The sequence below is a fragment of the Mesoplodon mirus genome (genome assembly GCF_964341445.2).
Source record: "Mesoplodon mirus genome assembly, contig: HAP1_SCAFFOLD_717, whole genome shotgun sequence".
Lineage (NCBI taxonomy): Eukaryota > Metazoa > Chordata > Mammalia > Artiodactyla > Ziphiidae > Mesoplodon > Mesoplodon mirus.
In genome coordinates, this window is record NW_028295316.1 from 239,031 (window position 1) to 261,586 (window position 22,556).

General features: G+C 37.4%; 2 protein-coding genes across 2 annotated transcripts in view; one reads left to right on the top strand and one right to left on the bottom strand.

Moving 5' to 3' along the window:
* Positions 1 to 22,556, top strand: part of LOC309797558 (ankyrin repeat domain-containing protein 26-like) — a gene marked incomplete at its 3' end in the record, with an annotated part of 115,644 nt that overhangs the window by 61,447 nt on the left and 31,641 nt on the right. The window contains exons 22-24 of the mRNA XM_082646052.1: positions 16,996 to 17,057; positions 20,118 to 20,211; positions 22,302 to 22,400. Of these exons, the coding sequence (XP_082502178.1) occupies positions 16,996 to 17,057; positions 20,118 to 20,211; positions 22,302 to 22,400 (255 nt within the window). The remainder of the gene's footprint in view (positions 1 to 16,995; positions 17,058 to 20,117; positions 20,212 to 22,301; positions 22,401 to 22,556) is intronic.
* LOC309797556 (ATP-dependent zinc metalloprotease YME1L1-like) lies at positions 7,137 to 14,723 on the bottom strand. The gene is made up of 7 exons (XM_082646051.1): positions 14,260 to 14,723; positions 13,019 to 13,131; positions 12,004 to 12,159; positions 9,788 to 10,774; positions 9,623 to 9,696; positions 8,895 to 8,981; positions 7,137 to 7,415 (listed from the first exon to the last, which is right to left on the bottom strand). Exons 4-7 carry the CDS (start codon positions 9,852 to 9,854, stop codon positions 7,272 to 7,274), a joined length of 372 nt encoding a protein of 123 aa, XP_082502177.1. The 5' UTR covers positions 9,855 to 10,774; positions 12,004 to 12,159; positions 13,019 to 13,131; positions 14,260 to 14,723; the 3' UTR covers positions 7,137 to 7,271.

Consider the following 22,556-nt stretch of genomic DNA (forward strand, 5'->3'; position numbering starts at 1 on the left):
TCCCAATCTCCCAATTCATCCCACCACCATCCCCAACGCCCTGCGGTTTTCCCTCCTTGGTGTCCATACGTTTGTTTTCTACAACTGTGCCTCAATTTCTGCCCTGCAAACCAGTTCATCTGTACCATTTTTCTAGGTTCCACATATATGCGTTAATATACGATATTTGTTTTTCTCTTTCTGACTTACTTCACTCTGTATGACAGTCTCTGGATCCATCCACGTCTCAACAAATGACCCAATTTCATTCCTTTTTTATGGCTGAGTAATATTCCATTGTATATATGTACCCCATCTTCTTTATCCATTCGTCTGTCGATGGGCATTTAGGTTGCGTCCATGACCTGCCTACGGTAAATAGTGCTGCAGTGAACATTGGGGTGCATGTGTCTTTTTGAATTATGGTTTTCTCAGGGTATATGCCCAGTAGTGGGATTGCTGGATCATATGGTAATTCTATTTTTAGTTTTTTAAGGAACCTCCATACTGTTCTGCATAGTGGCTGTATCAGTTACATTCCCACCAACAGTGCAAGAGGGTTCTCTTTTCTCCATACCCTGTCCAGCCTTTGTTGTTTGTACATTTTCTGATGAAGCCCATTCTAACTGGTGTGAGGTGATACCTCATTCTAGTTTTGATTTGTATTTCTCTAATAATTAGCGATGTTGAACAGCTTTTCATGTGCTTCTTGGCCATCTGTATGTCTTCTTTGGAGAACTGTCTATCTAGGTCTTCTGCCCATTTTTGGATTGGGTTGTTTGTTTTTTTAATATTGAGCTGCATGAGCTGTTTATATGTTTTGGAGATTAATCCTTTGTCCGTTGATTTGTTTGCAAATATTTTCTCCCATTCTGAGGGTTGTCTTTTTATCTTGTTTATGGTTTCCTTTCCTGTGCAAAAGCTTTGAAGTTTCACTAGGTCCCATTTGTTTATTTTTGTTTTTATTTACATTACTCTAGGAGGTGGATTAAAAAAGATCTTGCTGTGATTAATGTCAAAGAGTGTTCTTCCTATGTTTTCCTCTAAGAGATTTATAGTGTCCAGTCTTACATTTAGGTCTCTAATCCATTTTGAGTTTATTTTTGTGTATGGTGTTAGGGAGTGTTCTAATATCATTCTTTCCATGTATCTGTCCAGTTTTCCCAGCACCACTTATTGAAGAGACTGTCTTTCTCCATTGTATGTCCTTGCCTCCTTTGTCATAGATTAGTTGACCATAGGTGTGTGGGTTTACCTCTGGGCTTTCTATCTTGTTCCATTGATCTATGTTTCTGTTTTTCTGCCAGTACCATATTGTCTTGATTACTGTAGCTTTGTAATATAGCCTGACGTCAGGGAGTCTAATTCCTCCATCTGCGTTTTTTTTTCCCTCAAGACTGCATTAGGTATTCGGGGTCTTTTTTGTCTCCATACAAATTTTACGAATTTTTGTTCTAGTTCTGTAAAAAATGCCATTGGTAATTTGATAGGGATTGCATTGAATCTGTAGATTGCTTTGGGTAGTATAGTCATTTTCACAATATTGATTCTTCCAATCCAAGAACATGGTTTATCTCTCCATCTGTTGGTACCATCTTTAATTTCTTTCATCAGTGTCTTATACTTTTCTGCATACAGATCTTTTGTCTCCCTAGGAGGGTTTATTCCTAGGTATTTTATTCTTTTTGTTGCAATGGTAAATGAGAGTGTTTCCTTAATTTCTCTTTCATATTTTTCATCATTAGTGTATAGGAATGCAAGAGATTTCGGTGCATTAATTTTGTATCCTGCACCTTTACCAAATTCTTTGATTAGCTCTAGTAGTTTTCTGGTGGCATCTTTAGGATTCTCTATGTATGGTATCATGTCATCTGCAAACAGTGACAGTTTTACTTCTTCTTTTGCAATTTATATTCCTTTTATTTCTTTTTCTTCTCTGATTGCTGAGGCTAGGACTTCCAAAACTATGTTGAATAATAGTGGTGAGAGTGGACATCCTTGTCTTGTTCCTGATCTTAGAGGAAATGCTTTCAGTTTTTCACCATTGAGAATGATGTTTGCTGTGGGTTTGTAATATATGACCTTTATTATGTTGAGGTACGTTCCCTCTATGCCCACTTTCTGGAGAGTTTTTATCATAAATTGGTGTTGAATTTTGTTGAAAGCTTTTTCTGCATCTATTGAGATGATCATATGGTTTTTATTCTTCAATTTGTTAATATGGTGTATCACATTGATTGATTTGTGTATATTGAAGAATCCTTGCATCCCTGGGATAAATCCCAGTTGATCATGGTGTATGATCCTTTTAATGCATTGTTGGATTCTGTTTGCTAGTATTTTGTTGAGGATTTTTGCATCTATATTCATCAGTGATATTGGTCTGTAATTTTCTTTTTTTGCCGTATCTTTGTCTGGTTTTGGTATCAGGGTGATGGTGGCCTCGTAAAATGAGTTTGGGAGTGCTCCTTCCTCTGCAATTTTTTGGAAGAGTTTGAGAAGGATGGGTGTTAGCTCTCCTCTAAATGTTTGATAAAATTCACCTGTGAAGCCATCTGCTCCTGGACTTTTGTTTGTTGGAAGATTTTTCATCACAGCTTCAATTTCATTACTTGTGATTGGTCTGTTCATATTTTCTGTTTCTCCTGGTTCAGTCTTGGAAGGTTATACCTTTCTAAGAATTTGTCCATTTCTTCCAGGTTGTCCATTTTATTGGCATAGAGTTGCTTGTAGTAGTCTCTTAAGATGCTTTGTCTTTCTGCGGTGTCTGTTGTAACTTCTCCTTTTTCATTTCTAATTTTATTGATTTGAGTCCTCTCCCTCTTTTTCTTGATGAGTCTGGCTAATGGTTTATCAATTTTGTTTATCTTCTCAAAGAACCAGCTTTTAGTTTTATTGATCTTTGCTATTGTTTTCTTTGTGTCTATTTCATTTATTTCTGCTCTGATCTGTATGTTTTCTTTCCTTCTGCTAACTTTGGGTTTTGTTTGTTCTTCTTTCTCTAGTTCCTTTAGGTATAAAGCTAGATTATTTATTTGAGATTTTTCTTGTTTCTTGAGGTAGGCTTGTATAGCTATAAACTTCCCTCTTAAGACTGCTTTTGCTGCATCCCATAGGTTTTGGATTGTTGTGTTTTCATTGTCATTTGTCTCTAGGTAGTTTTTGATTTCCTCTTGGATTTCTTCAGTGATCTCTTGGTTATTTAGCAATTTACTGTTTAGCCTCCATGTGTTTGTGTATTTTTTGTTTTTCCACTGTAATTCATTTCTAATCTCATAGTGTTGTGGTCAGAAAAGATGCTTGATATGATTTCAATTTTCTTAAATTTACTGAGGCTTGGTTTGTGACCCAAGATGTGATTTATCCTGGAGAATGTTCTGTGCGCACTTGAGAAGAAAGTGTAATCTGCTGTTTTTGGATGGAATGTCCTATAAATATCAATTAAATCTATCTGGCCTATTGTGTCATTTAAAGCTTCTGTTTCCTTATTTATTTACATTTTGGATGATCTGTCCATTGGTGCAAGTGAGGTGTTAAAGTCCCCCACTATTATTGTGTTACTGTTGATTTCCTCTTTTACAGCTGTTAGCCGTTGCCTTATATATTGAGGTGGTCCTATGTTGGATGCATATATATTTATAATTGTTATATATTCTTCTTGGATTGATCCCTTGATCATTATATAGTGTCCTTCCTTGTCTTTTGTAACATTCTTTATTTTAAAGTCTATTTTATCTGATATGCGTATTGCTACTCCAGCTTTCTTTTGATTTCCATTTGCATGGAATATCTTTTTCCATCCCCTCACTTTCAGTCTGTATGTGTCCGTAGGTCTGAAGTGGGGCTCTTGTAGACAGCATATATATGGGTCTTGTGTTTGTATCCATTCAGCAAGCCTGTGTCTTTTGGTTGGAGCATTTAATCCATTCACGTTTAAGGTAATTATCAATATGTATGTTCCTATGACCATTTTCTTAATTCTTTTGTGTTTGTTTTTTTTCACACTTTAAAAACTTTATTTATATTAAAAAAACTCATTTGTTTTTAAAAGCATTAACAAGAGAGAAAGAAAACCAGAAAAGGTATGGAGCAGAAGACATGCCCCTTAGTAGTGTTCTGTGGGAAGGTGGGATTTTTGGTTCTCTGAAATTGAACGTTTAGTGTTTTTATAAATGAAAAGGAAAAAACAAACAGCTTTAACTTTAAGTCCCCAAAAGCCCATGGCTGTGCTATTACCCACACCCCACCGACAAAAAGAGCACCAGGAAAAGAGCAGCAGAAGACAAGAGAAATGAAGAGTGGAGCCACATCTGGATGGGGGCGATTTCCCTTGTGCAGTATGCTCTTAGGGTCACAGAGAGGAAAAGGCTCCTTTTTGCCAGAAAAGGAGTGGGACGAAATGTGAAGGGGAAAAGGGGTAAATAAGGAATTTTAATGCAGAGGGGAAGGGGGGTGGTGGGTTGTGCACTTTTCTCCTACCCCAAAGCCTCAATATATAAAGGAAGGGGGAGGGAGGAGGATAAAGATTTCCAGTTGCATTAAACAGAGCTTTTAGATTAAGGGGAGGAGTAAAAGGCAAATAAGGGAAAGGGTTAAAAAAAAATCAACCGCATAGCAGCTGATTCCTCTAGCCCAACCTGCTAATATACACTAAACTAAAAGGAGGAGGTATGGGATGGTGGGGGGTCGGGGAGGGGGATATGGACACGACTTCCCTATAACCACTTCAGAGATGACAATCATTCTGGGCAGCTAAGGAGTAAGAGCCACACCACTCACTCCTCCCACCAATCTCATCTGGAGGTTCATCAGAACAGGATTTTTGCAAAATCCCAACATATACAGTTGAGGAAAACCTTCTGTGGCTAAAATTAGAGGCTACTCCAATTCCCAATGGAGAGACTGAGGTTCTCTAGGTCACCTCTCCTCTTCTTTCTGCTATTTAGGGCCAAGAAGTAGGTAAGAAAGCAACAAATTTACTACATTTTGACAGAATTAAACTTGTATTATTTTGAAGGAGCCTGTGATCAAGAGTGATAAATGCGTACTGTCATCCCTAGAGCAACTGCTAAGACATAACTCACAATAGGAGGAACAGGGAATTTCCTGTTAGTCCAGTGGTTAGAACTCCGTGCTCTCACTGCCAAGGGCCCGGGTTCAATTCCTGTTGGGGAACTAAGATCCCACAAGCCATGCTGTGCAGCCAAAAAAGAAGAAGAGGAACACAGGGATCTCTTTAGATACGAGAAAAACAGAAAACAAATAGCAAATGGCAGATGTAAAAGCCACTACATAAATATTAAATATGAATGAACTAAACACCCTACTCAAACAACAGAGATTTTCACACTGGATTAAAAAAAAATCAAGATTGGGCTTCCCTGGTGGTGCAGTGGTTGAGAGTCCGCCTGCTGATGCAGGGGACATGGGTTCGTGCCCCGGTCTGGGAAGATCCCACATGCCGCGGCCAGCTGGGCCCGTGAGCCATGGTCACTGAGCCTGCACGTCCAGAGCCTGTGCTCCGCAATGGGAGAGGCCACAACAGCGAGAGGCCCGCGTACCGCCAAAAAAAAAACAAAAAAACAAAAAAAACAAGATCCATATGATAAAGGACTTGTCTTTAGAATATATGATCTCTTACAACACAGAAGACAACAACCCAAAGAGGGGAGGGAGGATTTCAACAGACATTTCTCCAAAGACGATATACAAATGACCAAAAGCCTAGCAGAGGATGTTCAAAATCACTAGTCGTAGGGAAATGTAAATTAAATCCACAATGAGATTCTACTTCATACCCACTAGGTTGGCTTTGTCAAAAGGACAAGACTATAAGAAACACTGTACAAGATATGGAGAAACAGGAACCTTCATACACTGGTAGTTGGAACATTAAATTATATAGTTACTTTCAAAACAGTTCATCAGGTTCTTAACAAGTTAAACAGAAACTCACCACATCACACAGCGATTTCTAGAAGTCTACCAAGACAAATGAAAACGTGTCCACGCAAAGACATGTATACTCATATATATATATATATATAAACACAGAGAGAAGGGGAGGGAAGGAGGGAGGGAGGGAAGAGAGGAGGAAGGGAGAAAGGAAGCAGGGGCAATAAAAAACGGGCAAATGAAAATAACTGGTATATCAGAATCAAGGGTATATGAGAATTCCTTGTATTATTCTGGTAATGTTTCTCTAAGTTTGAAAGTACATCAAAATTTTAAATTACCCAAATAAAGGGCAAGAATATCATGTAGCAAGCTCCCTCTACCAACCTCAACGAAGACCATATACAGCTTAAAAGTTACTAGAAAACTGTAGGTAATTTTAATAAAATCACTTCAAGAATATAGTATGGTTGTAAAACCACTACAATGTGCTCTAAAATAATTTTTCTACTGAGTTAGATAAAGTCATCTGTAAATTCTGTAACAACACATTCATATTCACAAAATCTGACTGAAAAATAAACACAACTTTCCATTTCTAACACAGCATAATTCAAAAGTTCACTCTGAATGGGACTGGGTTTTTGGTTTTATTTTGGTTTTAACGCAAAGCATAATTACATAGTTATTCATAATTTGAGGTGTGTTACTTGTTTATTTAACAAAATGCTGCTGCTCTGAAATAAACTTCATTTTCAGAGTGATAGTAATGTTAAAATAAAAAAGACCATGAAAATGCAAGCTGCATTTTAAAAAGCTTATAATAATCATTTAAATTCCGATTGTATCTGTAGGTTCACAATTCTCTACTCTTAGATTTTTAAAAAAACACTTTATATATGGTCAATCTAGATCATAATTAAGTGCATCTTAATGAAGTTTCCACTGATGTATGTAGAAATATGATTTACCAATAGCCAAATAGCATCATTTCTTTATCAAAGATAAGTGGTACTATCTAGAAATAAAGACAGTCCTTCAAGAATTTTATTTTCCTAAGTAAAAATACTTCCCAAGAGCTAAAGGCACAATTTCTATTCACATCTAGCACTGTAACCAACCATAAAATCATTACTTATTTTCAACTTAATAACTGATTGACATTTCTCAAACAAGCTGTTTTCAATCCTGATAGTTCTTTATTTTCTTTGGTAAATTGCTGTTTGCAGTAGGTGTCCATCATGAGAATAATCAAAATTAGATAAATGTGACAAAAGACTGACAAAGTGTTTCACACCCTTGAGTGATACCAAGAATGGGAGAAAAGTGTTGCAAAATACGACTACTGCAGTGCTACTTATGGTCTTGCAATAAAACCAACAATGCATCAAGAGCTATCATCTCACATCCAATTTCTTCCCCTCAAGAACAATCTGAACCTCTTTGGCATCCAAAGGCTCATAGGTCAATAAAGCTTCTGCTAGATTCTTGTGCTCTTTTGCATGAGTCTTCAAGATATGTTTTGCTCGCTCATACGAATCCTGAAATACAAAGCAGATATGTAAGAGGCAGAAACCTTAGGAGAAGCAAAAACCCTCAATGAGATAAAAAGCCTTTATGCACCCTAAAAAAACTATAAAATCTATTGACTTCTAGTTATGAAAGATAAACGCATTTAAAAGCTTCGTTCCCTAAAGATAACTCTTTCATACTTCCAAATGTTACATTTTTAACCTCAAAGTCTATCATAGAGATAACTGAGGACTACTTAAACAAAAAGCTACTTAAGAAATAAAATTATACACTGTACTTATCTGCTTTCTAAATAAGGTCTGTGAACACAGAAATCTATTTCTCTTTTCAGTATACGTGCTAAAAGGAAAGGGAGTTTGCTCCTTTTGCCTCTTGAGATTTCACCAATTTACTCAATCTAGAATGGCCAGAAAAGATATAATTTCCATTCTTTTACTTGGTAACACACTCACCTCTCAATACTGTAATACAATATCATTAGAGGTGATCCCTGACTTCCATACATTTGATTTTTTTTTTTTGCAACCCACCTTGAACTTTTCATTTAAATCCTTCAACTCTCTTTCCAAAGGTGAGTCTGAATTAAGTTTATCAGCTTATGAATAACAGCAGTAATAACAGTTCATTTTTGGCAGTGTCATATTCGCCTGTACAATGTTTATGCCAATATTTTACTAGCGAATTATATTTTTGTCCTTATAAACTTGGGTGGAAAATGTAAAAATGAATTTACTAAAACCAAGAAGCACAGGTCATATAAACACAATACAATTACTAGACATTTTGAACATAACCATGTCCAAGTAAAATAATCAAATTAAAGAAAATACATAAAATATTAGAAATATATCAGCTAAAGAAGAACTGAATATTTAAATCACAATGTAAATTGTTCTGGGTTTCCCTAGTGGCACAGTGGTTAAGAATCCGCCTGCCAATGCAGGGGACACGGGTTCAATCCCTGGTCCGGGAAGATCCCACATGCCGCGAAGCAACTAAGCCCACACGCCACAACCACTGAAGCCCCTCACCACAGCCACTGAAGCCCGTGCCCTAGAGCCCATGCTCAGCAACAAGAGAAGCCACCGCAATGAAAAGCAGCCCCTGCTCGCTGCAACTAGAGAAAGCCCACATGCAGCAACAAAGACCCAATGCAGCCAAAAATAAAATAAATTTATTTTAAAAAATATATATATACATATATGTGTATATATATATAAATAAATAAATAAATATATATATATATATATATATGTATGTATATAAATTGTTCTTAGCCTATGGCCAGAATAAAATAAAGATCCAGTCTATGATCAGGCGTTCCAGTCTATGTCAAAGATCCAGTCTATGACATAGTTAATCACGGCAGCAACGGTGCACCTATTAACTTTATAAAACAGAGGAACTTTAGTTTTTTTGCAAGCACCCAAATATTTAGGCACATTTTGACTAAATAGATAAATAAACATTTAAAAAAAGATCATTACCCTCAGAAGGATTCTGGTTTCCTGTTCAATAGCAGATTGAGCTTCTGGACTCAGTTTCCCTGTATCACTGTAGGTCATAACTCCAAGCTAAAATCAATGAAAAGAAAGAAATCCAACAGAAAAACCTCCAACACTAATGTATGTAACAGAGGAAGTACTATCCTATACATAAGAAAATACATATCATGGGGGCAAAGAAAAAATACAATATAAAAATGCCCTTGAGGGCAAAAAAACTTCATTATTCTTCTGAAAGTAGAATACTAAAAAGTGTGAGCAAGAGGGAAAATTTTAAATCCTAAGTATCGTTCTGAGTACCTTCTTAGAAAACCTTAGCAGCTATTCTAGTCCAGAAATCCACAATTCACAGAGTACTGGAATTGCTTTATGGAGCCACAGTGATAATGTAGGAACGTGAAGTATGTGGAAAGGGCAAAGTAAGCAAGCTCAACAAGAAGGTCTTCGATGTCATATGAGTAAAAAAAGCTAAAGAATTTATATTATTTGGTTAATTCATGAAATAATAACTCTTACTGTTTGAGCAGCTGGAATGGAAAGAGTATGTTACATTTCTCAGAAAATGACATTTAGTTTAGAGTCAGCTTTGTTAAATCCATTTGGAATGAGACGGGAAAATCTATCAATTTATAATGAGAATCCTCTCTCACAAAGAGACACTTGGCACATCAACATTTGATACATGAGGAAGGATTAAAATTAGCCATTACCTTTTCACTCATTCCAAATTTGGTGACGATCTGCTTTGCTATTTGGGTTGCATTATCAAAATCACTGGAAGCACCTAAAATTTTGAAATATACATACAACTCAAGTTAAAAAAATCTTTAAACCAACAAACACAATTTGAACCAAAGCTATTCTTTACAGCCAACCTGTTGTAATATGATCAGCTCCAAATATAAGTTCCTCTGCCACTCTTCCTCCCATACTGACATCCATCTGAGCAAGAAGCTGAGCTCTAGTTTCGTTCCGTCGATCATTTTCAGGCAACAGGTACACCTAGACAATTGGAAAACAAAGAAAACACAGACACAGTTTTGAAACACTTACATTAATAAGCTGAATTATCATTTGTCTCTCATGACCTTACTTAATACCATGATGCTGAAAGCTCAGCGGCATTTAATAGAGATGGTCATGGTGATTGATTACCAAACCAGCTATGTATAAAATGAGGAAAGCAAAAGTGCAGTTTATAAATAGTAAGTAGTTAATGCTGCAATACAACTGTTTGTCCCTCGTTGCACAAAAATGTTTAAAACGTCTATAGGGACGTCCCTGGTGGTGCAGTGGTTAAGAATCTGCCTGCCAATGCAGGGGACACGGTTCGAGCCCTGGTCTGGGAAGATCCCACATGCCGCGGAGCAACTCAGCCTGTGCGCCACAACTACTGGGCCCGTGCTCTAGAGCCTGCAAGCCACAACCACTGAGCCCATGTATCACAACTACTGAGGCCCGCACGCCTAGAGCCTGTGCTCTGCAACAAGAGAAGCCACCGCAATGAGAAGCCCACGCACCGCAATGAAGAGCAGCCCCCTCTCGCTTCCACTAGAGAAAGCCCGCGTGCAGCAAAGAAGACCCAACGCAGCCAAAAATAAAATTTAAAAAATAAATAAGAATAAACGTCTATAATTAGAAAGATATGAAAATGAAACTTGTACTCAATGAGAAAAAACTTAGAAAAACTATTGAACCAGTCACTATGATACATAATTTCTTTCGAGGGGAAAAGAGCAACTATATATTTAAGAATTATATTTTATCTTTAGTGTAATATGCAATAATAGCGTGACCAGATTCATGCTACGCTGTGATTGTTTTGTTTTTGTTATCAATTTCCACACTTCTACGCTCAGGCCCTAAGAATAAAAATTTACTTAAGTAAAATACTCCATTAAGAAGGTATATTTAAATGAATGAAGCTCCTTTGTCTCAAAGTCATTCTTAGAGTCATATGATTTAATATCATTAATAAATATTTTAAAAGTTTGAAAGTTTAAAAAATGAGTAGATTCCACTCTACAACCCATGTAAACCATAATTTGTCAACTGAAAACCAAACTGTAAAAACTATCATCTTAATCCTTATATCAAAAGGAAAAGCTGTATTCTATTTCTAGAAAATAAACTTCTAATTTAACAGGAATATCATAACTAACCTGTTTTGAAGGCAATTCAAGATTTAAAATAAAAATTAAATTCTGAAAAACAGTAAAATTAACTATTCTTTTATCAGCAATATCAGACAAGAGGAAAGACATGGGCACTCATGCCCCCCAAAGAGTGTAACATAAGTTATAATATATTTGTTCTGTAACAGGCCAAACTGTGTTGCTCTGTTAGAGTATATATTTGCATGATTCTATACCTTTCTTTTTTATAAACTTTCTCTCAAAATTAAGAGTTTTTTTCTCGGACTTCCCTTGTGGCGCAGTGGTTAAGAATCCGCCTGCCAATGCAGGGGACACGGGTTCGAGCTCTGGTCCAAGAACACTCCACATGCCGCGGAGCAACTAAGCCCATGTGCCACAGCTACTGAGCCTGAGTTCTAGAGCCCATAAGCCACAACTACTGAAGCCCACGCACCTAGAGCCCATGTTCCACAAGAAGAGAAACCACCACAATGAGAAGCCCATGCACCGCAATGAAGAGTAGCCCCCCGGGCTTCCCTGGTGGCGCAGTGGTTGGGAGTCCGCCTGCCGATGCAGGGGGCGCGGGTTCGTGCCCCGGTCCGGGAGGATCCCACGTGCCGCGGAGCGGCTGGGCCCGTGAGCCGTGGCCGCTGGGCCTGCGCGTCCGGAGCCTGTGCTCTGCGGCGGGAGAGGCCACAGCAGTGAGAGGCCTGCGTACCCCAAAAAAAAAAAAAAAAAAAAAAAAAAAAGAGTAGCCCCCGCTTGCCGCAACTAGAGAAAGCCCGCATGCAGCAACGAAGACCCAATGCAGCCAATAATAAATAAATAAAATTTTTTAAAAAAAGAGTGAATTACCACTAAACCAAAAATTACCAAGTGGCAATTAAAAAAAAAAGATTTTTTTCTCTAGCATAATGAACAGTATAAGATAGGGGAAAAAAAGAAAGAAAACATACCCATTAGGATTTTATCTTTGGAAAACTCTAGTTCCTTCATGGTTACCACTTCTTTTCCATCAACAGCTGCCTTTAAAGCAGCTTGGTTCACAAGATTCTCCAACTCTGCTCCAGAAAAGCCAACAGTACCTCGAGCTATGATTTCTGGATCAACAGCTATATGCAGACAGGACACAATATTAAAATTTCAGAAGAGCTAATAAAAAGCTCTTCATAAAGAACTCACATTGCAAATGAAAAAAGGAGATAGCCATCATGAACTGTAATTTTACAAAAGCTTACTTCACTAAATTCTAAGGGGAAAAAGCCAAAACTGCTAGTAAACACACCATTAAAATTGTCATTGGGACAAATCACAAAAGTTCTTATATTTAAATAACTTTGTGATAAACAGAGAAAGGTAGAGTTGCCAGATAACGATTTACAAACCTTTAATTATGGCCTAACCACAAACTGAAAAAGCACATTCATAGACATTTTGTTTTCAGAATTTCATCTTGAAATAACTTTGGACATAAAAGCCCCCCTTATTATCAGAAACATACTTGGTTTTAAGAATTGATTCAGATATCTTTGAAAATACTGCAGCTTTAATAGCTGCTTTTATTACTCAGGTAGTTCCATAATATTTCCATGTGTTTTGTTTTATAGTCTGCTTCCCCTCTTTTGGCCCCAAAGTGACTATATCATGAGGTACTATGCTCATAATATACAGGTGCTTTTTATATGATTTTATATTTTACATTCATCTAAAGAAACATTTATACATAGATTTCATCAAGTATTATCTAAGTACTCAAAAGAAAACTTTCTTTAGAATCGGGATTCAAAATGACAGAATCTCTGGACACACGTTCATTGAGAAATGGACTTTATGGACAAACAAGAGGAGAGAAAAATAGACATTTAAAGGAATTTGTCTTTTAAGACATCCTGAGTAAGGACCACAAACAGGGTGGATTGATATATTACCATTTTATGGAGATAATGTCTGTATCGTCGAATTAAGACTTACACTGATCAAACTTTATTTTATTGAGATACCACTTCAAGATTTCTGTTCGACCTTTTACATCTGGCCTGGGAACTGTAACCTGCATGTCAAAACGACCAGGACGTATTAAGGCGCTAAAGGGAGAATACAAAAAGAAAATATAAATTAATAAGCTGACTGTGCTGAAGGTCAAGTTAAACAGGACTGACATCCTAAAGAGAAGATGGAAAGACAATGGCAACCAATATTTATTTTGAACATAAATATTCAGATTAGTTCCTTATAAAACGTGGCTCAAAGAACAGTTTCAATAACCAGAAGGCAGAACAAAGGTTCATATAGATAAATGTGTGCATCTAGATAGCATACAACCCTTCAGAGACAAAGACATGCAAGTCGGCCAGTCAAGGAACAAATAATTCTACAGCAACCTCTTATGAGAGCTACACATCCATCTTACTGCTATTAAGTACAAAATGTTAAACTAGAGTCTTAGGCAAGAACCAACTATTAGATCAAATGAAAGTATGAATAACTTCTATGTAATAAAACCAATAAAACTTTTAAACTATAGTAAATTTTATTCTAAAAATCCTCTCTACCCCCCAACCCAAAAGCTTTGTGATGTTTAAGTTGTGAGAAGATTCTTTTAGCAGCTTTACTGAGATGCAATTTTCATATCATAGAATTTGAAGTCGAAAACCCAGTGTTGTTTTTTTTAACATCATTATTGGAGTATAATTTGCTTTACCATGTTGTGTTATTTTCTGCTGTATAACAAAGTGAATCAGATATACATATACATATGTCCCCATATCCCCTCCCTCTTGCATCTCCCTCCCTGCCACCCTCCCTATCCCACCCCTCTAGGTGGTCACAAAGCACCGAGCTGATCTCCCTGTGCTGTGCCGCTGCTTCCCACTAGCTATCTATTTTACGTTTGGTAGTGTAACCCAGTGGTTTTTAATATATTCAGAGTTGCCCAACCATCACCACAATCTAATTTTAGAGAATCTTTACCCCCTCCCTCTCTTCTCCAGCTGAAAGAAACCCCAAATCTACTGGCAGTTATTCCCCATTTTCCCTAACCTCTGGCAACCACTAAATTCCTTTCTGTTGCTATGGATCTGCTTATTCTAGACATTTCATATAAAAGCAATCATATAATATGTGATGTTTTGTGATGGGTTTCCTTCACTTAGCACAATATTTTTAAAGTTCATCACTATTCTAGAATATATCACAAAAATTTTAATACTTACTTATCTAATGCCTCTGGGAAGTTTGTGGCTCCTATGATGATAACTCCTTCGTTGGGCTTAAAACTATTATAAAAAAAAAAAAGGACCTATTCATTGAAAATTAAAACAGCACACATGTAGAAATGTTCTATGCAAAACTGTTTATCGTTAATCTTACTAACAGCAAAGAAAAGGGATTGATCTTTTTAATGCCCAAAATGATAAGGCATCTCTAATTGTTTTCTTAAAATGCCAGTGCACTTCAATAAAAGTGTTAATAATAAATCACCAAGTCATCCGTGGTTACATACCTTCATAATAATTTTTCTAGTTAGGAAGAGATGACCTGACACAAAAAGCTTGAGTCCCCGACTAATTTTTGAAAAACATTTTCAAGTTTACCAATTCAAATTATTTGCTCCTAGACTTCCAGAATGTCTTATATGACTTTAAGAAACAATTTTTTGATCTACAGCAACACTCAAAATAGGGTTTTATATTTCTTTTGTACATCATAGTAGTACTTAAAAATGCCTTATAATTCCATAATCACATAAACATTCTCTTCTACAATTTCAAACTTGTCTTTTCAGATTAATTTTTGAAAAGGAGTGTTCTTGTAGTCTCTTGAGTTGGTGTTTTACAATTAAATCTTTTCATTAAACTTAAAAATGCTTATTGCTATAATATCCAGGAAATGAATATTTGCACATATTCGTGAAAGAGTATATTTTATATCCTTAAACAAATGTTGCAATATATAATCGAAAAATTGAATCTCATAGTTTTCTTCCCCAGTCTTGTTTATATTTTCAAAAGTTCAGAATTCTGCATAGGTTTGCATCATTTAATTATACCAGGTTAGTATATTTTACAGATATTTATCTTAACATCATATGCTTTTCCTGAATAAGTTTATCTATTACTAATCCAAATGCATTTATCCAAATCTTTCCTCTAAGTCCCCTGGGTGCCTCAAATTTGTTATGCCCCAAACTGAAGACATTGTCCCTGATGCTTTCCTCTTTCCTGACTCTGTAAGCTACTCTGTCATCTGTCTTCCCCATCCTAGTAGATAACATCACTGAAATACCAAAGCAGGAAAAATCCTGGACTCCATCCCTCCCTGAAATCACCACATCCTGTTGCTCATCAAGTTCAGTATTTTCTACCTGCTTACCATTTTTCATTTCCTATTACTTTCTCACTTATAATTTTGAAATGCTCTTTTCTAGTTTTGCTCCCCTGATGTTCATCTTTACGTTGCTGCCAGAGTGACCTTTCTAAAATATATTTGTGAAGATGTAACACCTCTACTTATGTAGTGGATCCCCATCACATGAAGGAGAAAGTTCATGTTCTAGGAGGACACTTGCTTTTTTTGGTTTGGCTCTGATCCTCCAGTTTTGTCTCTCCATACCATTCCCGGTAACTGTGTTCTAGTTTTCCACGTGACTTGTTATGTTGTTTCACGCCTCGTCCTTTTGCTCAGGCTGCCTTTTCTAGAATCCCCTTCACTTCCCCGCTCTACACTGTGTGTGTCTTTTAAGACACAGACCTGTCTTTGCAGCATTTCCTGAGCTACCCAGATACAGCTGACTCCTCTTTCCTGTGTGCCCTTCCTGTACTCTGTTCACATCAGTTGTAGAGCTTTTGAATGATACTTTGCTGTTCTTACTTGTTTTCATGTAGCTCTACTTCTCCTGGAATACAGAGCAGAATCGGTCTTCTATTTATATTTCCAACTTTTCTCCCAGGATAGTGCCTATGATTTGCCAGATCCAGTAAATGTTTGTGGTCTTACTGATTGATTGAATGACCAAATGAGTGAATATGATGTTTTCTGGAATGAGGTGTTTGTTTTGTTTTGTTTTTATAGGAAGGAGCAACAAATCCAGAAATTGAGGAAAAAGGAAACGATACTGATATTGAACGTGCTCCACAGGAGCAAACAGATCATAAGAATTTGACTTCTTTTTTTTTTTTTTTTGCGGTACGCAAGCCTCTCACTGTTATGGCCTCTCCCGTTGCGGAGCATAGGCTCCGGATGCGCAGGCTCAGCGGCCATGGCTCACGGGCCCAGCCGCTCCGCGGCATGTGGGATCTTCCCGGACCAGGGCACGAACCCGTGTCCCCGGCATCGGCAGGTAGACTCTCAACCACTGCGCCACCAGGGAAGCCCAATTTGACTTCTTTTGATGGAGCTCAGAAAAATAATAGGAGTGGTAATTTAGTGAATATTTATGAATTTTTTCTATGCTTAAAGGCTAGTCTAAAAACATCTAAAGTGTGTAGATCCAAATATACTATCCATTTCTTTCTTTTTTTTTTTTTTTTTTTTGCGGTACGTGGGCCTCTCACTGCTGTTGCCTGTCCCGTTGCGGAGCACAGGCTCCGGACGCGCAGGCCCAGCGGCCATGGCTCACGGGTCCAGCCGCTCAGCGGCATGTGGGATCTTCCCGTACCAGGGCACGAATCTGTATCCCCTGCATCGGCAGGCGGACCCTCAACCACTGCGCCACCAGTGAAGCCCTTTTTTTTTTCCATTTCTTTTTAAGTATGTTTCTTTTGCTCCGTTTCTTCAGAAGTATCCCAACTACTACCAACTTTTTCTTCCTGAAAATGCCTCACCCCTCTGAAATTCTTTTCTGCTACTTTATTTTATTTAAATATTTGTGGATGGAGATAGACATATATGTATTTAAAATTCATAGTAGTAAATGTTCTCATTAATGTATCTGTGGCTGCATTTTACAGATATGATGTCAGCATTAGGATTAGGAGAAGAGGAAGGTATAGAATCACCTTGGGATTCTGAGGTACTGTCTACTATTATTATTATTATTTTTTTATTTTAAAATATAAGCAGTGAGTGATGTTAAAACATAAAAGGGGGGGTGCTTTGACTTTACTTCCTCACTTTTGCATTTGCCCATCAAAAGTTTTTCCTTACATTTTTAACCTGTAATTAATTAAATAATTGTGTGCTAAGTATAATAACTACCACATAGTGCACTTTTGTTAATTTGCAAGATTCACCTAATGAAACCAGTGTAGCACAGAGCAAAAACCAAGGCTTAGAAGCCATAAGGAATCAGTTTGGGTTCTGAAGTTAAATTTATCTAAAAACTGAAGCATTATTCCAGGTCAGCCTATGGCCAAATGTATGTTTCTTTTTTCTTTTCTTTTTTTTAAAAATTTTTGTTGGAGTCTAGTTGATTTACAATGTTGTGTTAGTTTCAGATATACAGCAAAGTGAATCAGTTATACATATATCCACTCTTTTTTCGATGCCTTCCCCATATAGGCCATTACAGAGTTTTCAGTAGAGTTCTCTGTGCTATACAGGAGGTCCTTATTATTGATCTATTTTATATATAGTAGGGTGTATCTGTCAGTCCCAGTCTCCCAAGCAAATGTATGTTTCTTTGGTACATATGGATGTGTAAAACTCCTAGTGAGGTTCAGAGAGAAACAGGTTAAAATGTAGTTTTTTACCACTTAGACCTGAAAAAGATAGTGCCTGAGACTTGAAAGTATTAGTACATTTGGATTTTCAAATAGATCTGCAAGGAACGTTTCAAGAGAAGCAAAAGAATGGGGAATAATAAGTATGTGGCGTTATAATAACAACAGTTAGGTTTAGCGATGTTTTAATAAGTACACACCATTTTGGATAAACTAGTGTGCATTGAGTACCTTTATGGCAGCCATACTTGAAGTAACGTAAATATAAAGTAATGATGACCTGTTGTAAGGTGACAGCTATGGAAAGAGATAAGAAGGGCCTGATCTGTTAGATATAGGCAGCTGCTGCAGTGATACAGCACTGTGTTTAAAGTCAAAAGACATGGTAGCATCCTGGTTCTGTCACTAGCTGTGGGATCTCGGAAAGACTTGTCTACCCTGGTTGAGCGTCAATGACCTCCTTCGTAAAAATGGTACTGGTACCCACTTCTCAGGTATGTGTAGGGAACAGATGTGGTAAGAGCTGTGAACACACCTTGTAAACTGTAAAGGGTGCTATAGAAATGTAAGACAAAAATGATCACAGTGCATGGACATATATACACTACCAAACGTAAGGTAGATAGATAGTGGGAAGCAGCCGCAGAGCACAGGGAGATCAGCTCGGTGCTTTGTGACCGCCTGGAGGGGTGGGATGGGGAGAGTGGGAGGGAGGGAGATGCATGAGGGAAGGGATGTGGGAACAGATGTATATGTATGACTGATGCACTTTTGTTATAAAGCAGAAACTAATAAACAATGATCACAGTGGCAATTAGTGACTCACTAAATGCTGGGGCACTTTTTTAAAACCTGAAGGACAATAAAATGACAGTAGTGTTAAGAATAGGAAAATTAGAACGGGCATGTGGATTTCTAGCTTGGGGTATGTTAAGTTTCTATAGACTGTTATCGGAGATCTCCTATAGGTATCAAGTGCTTTGGTACTTGAGGTCCTCTCGACATTTTAAATGTTTTGATCTTAAATAAATTCCTGTTATTGAATACCAACTATGTACTGGGCAGTTAGACACTGACTGTACCAATTGAGGGGTTAGGCTGTAGTGGTGGGAACCAAACAGGAATCCTTTATAAGTCACTGTTAAGTCCTTCATGTAAAGAAAATTGAGAGGGCTTCCCTGGTGGCGCAGTGGTTGAGAGCCCACCTGCCGATGCAGGGGACACAGGTTCGTGCCCCGGTCCGGGAAGATCCCACGTACCGCGGAGCGGCTGCACCCGTGAGCCATGGCCGCTAAGCCTGCGCGTCCAGAGCCTGTGCTCCTCAACGGGAGAGGCCACAACAGTGAGAGGCAAAGAACATGGAGAATGTTACGTCAGACAACATTGAGAGTGTTTGTAGTTAGGATGGGGATGGGGGTGGGAGTGGAATTTAGGTAGTCAGAAAAGATCTGCATGTGAGAAAAGCTACCAAGGGGAGGATGGGAAGGAGCCAGTCACGTGAGGGTCCAGGGGAGGGACGTTCTGGACAGAGAGAGCAGCGGATCCCATCTGTTCGTCATTACACTCTCGCATCTTGGAAGGACCAGGAAACAGGAAGTGGGGTAACTGTCCTTACAATCACTTTTATCATTGTTGTTGTATGTAGAAAATAAAATGTGCATAAGAAAAGCTTGGCACATTTAGATGCTTAATAAATAAAAGTTCTTATTCTTCCCTTATTAAAGCTTGCTGTACTTTTTTGAAGAGTTGCATAACTATATTTAAATTTTCTGCTATTATTTAAACATAAAAGTTTTTCTTACTACTTCGCTATTTTATTCAACTCTTTTTCCTATCAATAAAAATTTTATCAAATAACAGATTCTTATAAGCCCTTGTTTACCTAAATGAAGCAGCTTCTACAGTGTTCTGTTTATGCTCAACATGACATACTTCATGGTTTCTTTTCATGCCAAGTATATTATTTTAATACTAAAAAATTTCTGTCTTTAGAAATATTTTAAATTTATAGCAAGTGTACTTATTAAAGAATTTATTTAAACACATATTTTTTAAAAATACTCTCTTCTTTTGCCAAGGAATGCAAAGTAGAGTTAGGTGTTTTGAAGGTAATTGTTTGCTGAAATGTGCCTGTAGGTCAGGCACATTTTTCGTCTGTGAAAATAATTCCTCTGGCTTTCCATGCTCAGTTTACAGAGTCAGTAGCCAAATGAGGATAAAAGGTAGACTTGATCTAGAGAGTGTATATGAAGTTTTCTATTTCAATGTTTGGGTTTTCAATGCATGCTTCTCTTATTTTTAAATCTAATTGCTTGTAAAGTAGGAAATTTTTAAAAAGTAGGGTATTTTCAGCTATTAGAAGGGGATTAGGAAAGCTTTATGCAACTCATTATTAATATCAATTTTAACAGAGTATCTCTGAGAGACTTCCAGAGAAGTATGTTGATCATTTATCTGGAGCTGCAGGTCAAAGAGGAAAAAATATATTAAATGGACAAGTAGAAGGTAAGAACTATATTTTTATGAAAAAGTCATTTGACAGCATGTTGATTTAAAATGGGAATTCTGATATATTCTAATAGCCAAAGAAAATCACCTGTCGGTTAAGAGGAAGTATCATTCCTCACACTGATTTCAAGTTGAACTGAGCCTGTCTCATTCTGGAAAAGAAGTGCTGTATCAGAAGAACTAAGCAGCTACGTCTTTTTTTCTTGTCAAAAATCCATCAGCAGTTTTTAGGCAGTTTTTATTTGGCCAAAAAGCAGTGCTTGAATACTTAACTGTGTGGTGTGTTCTATTTAAGCTCTGAGTGTCCAGATGTTCTTTTGCAGACAACATGCCATGATATAATCATCTATCTCCATGTCTGTTACCAAGTTACACTGTGAAGTGTGCCACCCTTTTGAGGTGGTCCTCAAAGACACAGTTTGCTTGTTGTTTAACCAAGTGTCCTAAAGCATGTACCTGAAGTTATATCATTTTTTATTCTAAAAAGCTATGCAGCTTATATTTCTGAAAACTATTAAAAAACGTAACACTGTTGATGCAAAAAAAAAAAGAAAATCACCTGTCAAATGCATAGTGAGGAAAAAGACGAGAAAAGGAGGGAAGCTGTGTATCTTATCTGGTGTCAGCCACAGATTAAATTGAGAGTCCCCTTTAAGGAGCTAAATTATTAGTTCTGTTTCAAGGTACTCTACACCCTAGGGAAAGTCGGGAAATGAGGAAGAGGAAAGAAGGACTAAAGAATGAGAGAGGCAGAGGTTACAGGGAGTAAATGAAGGAAAAGGAAGCAGGGGTCTGTGGAGGACGGGGGCAAAGTAAAATAGGTCTTTAGAAAAGGGAAGAGAAGAGTATTTGAAACGTGAGACAAATTTGAAGTGAGCTTCCAACACCGAAACTTGTCAGAGACGAACAGCAAAGCTTTCCCACTCTTACTGTGGGAATGTAGAAGCAGACTGATAGATCAGAGTTTCTCAAATTTTAATTAGTCCCCTGGGGACCTTGTGGAAAGTGCACATGCTGAGCAGCAGGTCTGGGATTGTGCATTTCTGACAAGCTCTCAGAGTAGCAAGGATGTAGGCTTGCATTGAGAGAAATCTGGAAGAGGAGCCACTGGATAGTTCAAGACAGAACAGGATCAAGGAAGAGCATTATTATTTTTTCTTTCTGAGTGTGTTTATATCATTTTTTATACCAATGCTTCCATATTCCATATTTAAATATTCCATATTTAAGAGGGTAGCAAAGCGTTGAAGTAGAACTTATAGATGTAAGGTGCCACTGCTAAGCAAAGAGGAAAAAAGAAGTGGTGGGGATGATCCATAAAAAGAATGTCAAAAGGGGAGAATTAAGACCACAGATCCAGAGACTACCTTTGAAGAGGAAAGAATATAGTGAAAGGAAAGAGGGGGGAAAGAAGGGTGTTAGGGAGGTGATTGTGGAGGTGATGAGGAAACGTGAGAGAACTCTCGTTAGATGACTTTAGTGTATTTACACTGAAACAAGGTTAGGTCATTGCTGCTCCAGAGAGTACTGGAAGCAGGAGTGGGTGCTAGAATTGAGGTAAACCCCAGCTCCTCCTTGTAACTATCAGGCATCAAAGATATATGTTGTGTTGGTATGTGTTATTCAAATGAGATTAATTTGAATATGGAAGCATTGGCTGTTTTTGTTTTTTTTTTTAAGATAGCTTTTTTTTTTTTTTTTTTTTTTTGGCTGCTTGGCTTGGCATGTGGGATCTTAATTTCCCCGACCAGGGATTGAACCCGTGCCCCCTGCAGTAGAAGCATGGGGTCTTCACAACTGGACCACCAGGGGAGTCCCTAAGATAGCTAATTTTTTGATGATAATTGTTTCACAAAAATCCTTTTAAACATTAGCATGATATACTGAACCAAACTAATTTTGGAAACAAAAGAAATTAATAGGGTTCATTCCCTAAATGCTAAAATTGTTATTTTCAGTAAATACTACACTGATTTTGAAATATGAAAGATTTTTAATATCTAATAATTCTATGGCAGTAAAATTTACTTTTTCCTTTTTGATAACTGTACTTCGATATTGAAAACTTATAATACGTTATTTCTTAGATGTGCCTTATATACCTTCTTGCATGAGTGGATCGAGAAACTTTAAGATGACTAAACTAGAGGATCCAAGAAATGTAGGCATACCAGTAGCCCACATGGGTATGGAAAAACATGAATATTTTTATGAACTATTATTCTACAAGTGTATATCCAAGCTGATCAGTTCATAACCCTTTCTCTGATGAGAAATGAATTATACATTCAACTGAACTGTCATCCCAACTGTGCACTTCCTAAATTACAGGACAAACTGAA

Excerpts from the sequence above, each read along its gene's own strand:
- LOC309797556 (XM_082646051.1), bottom strand. The coding sequence starts at position 9,854 with ATGGATGTCAGTATGGGAGGAAGAGTGGCAGAGGAACTTATATTTGGA. Across the intron at positions 8,982-9,622 it reads AATTTGGAATGAGTGAAAAG|CTTGGAGTTATGACCTACAG; the intron begins GTAATGGCTAAT and ends CATTGATTTTAG. Across the intron at positions 7,416-8,894 it reads AAACCAGAATCCTTCTGAGG|GATTCGTATGAGCGAGCAAA; the intron begins GTAATGATCTTT and ends TTTGTATTTCAG.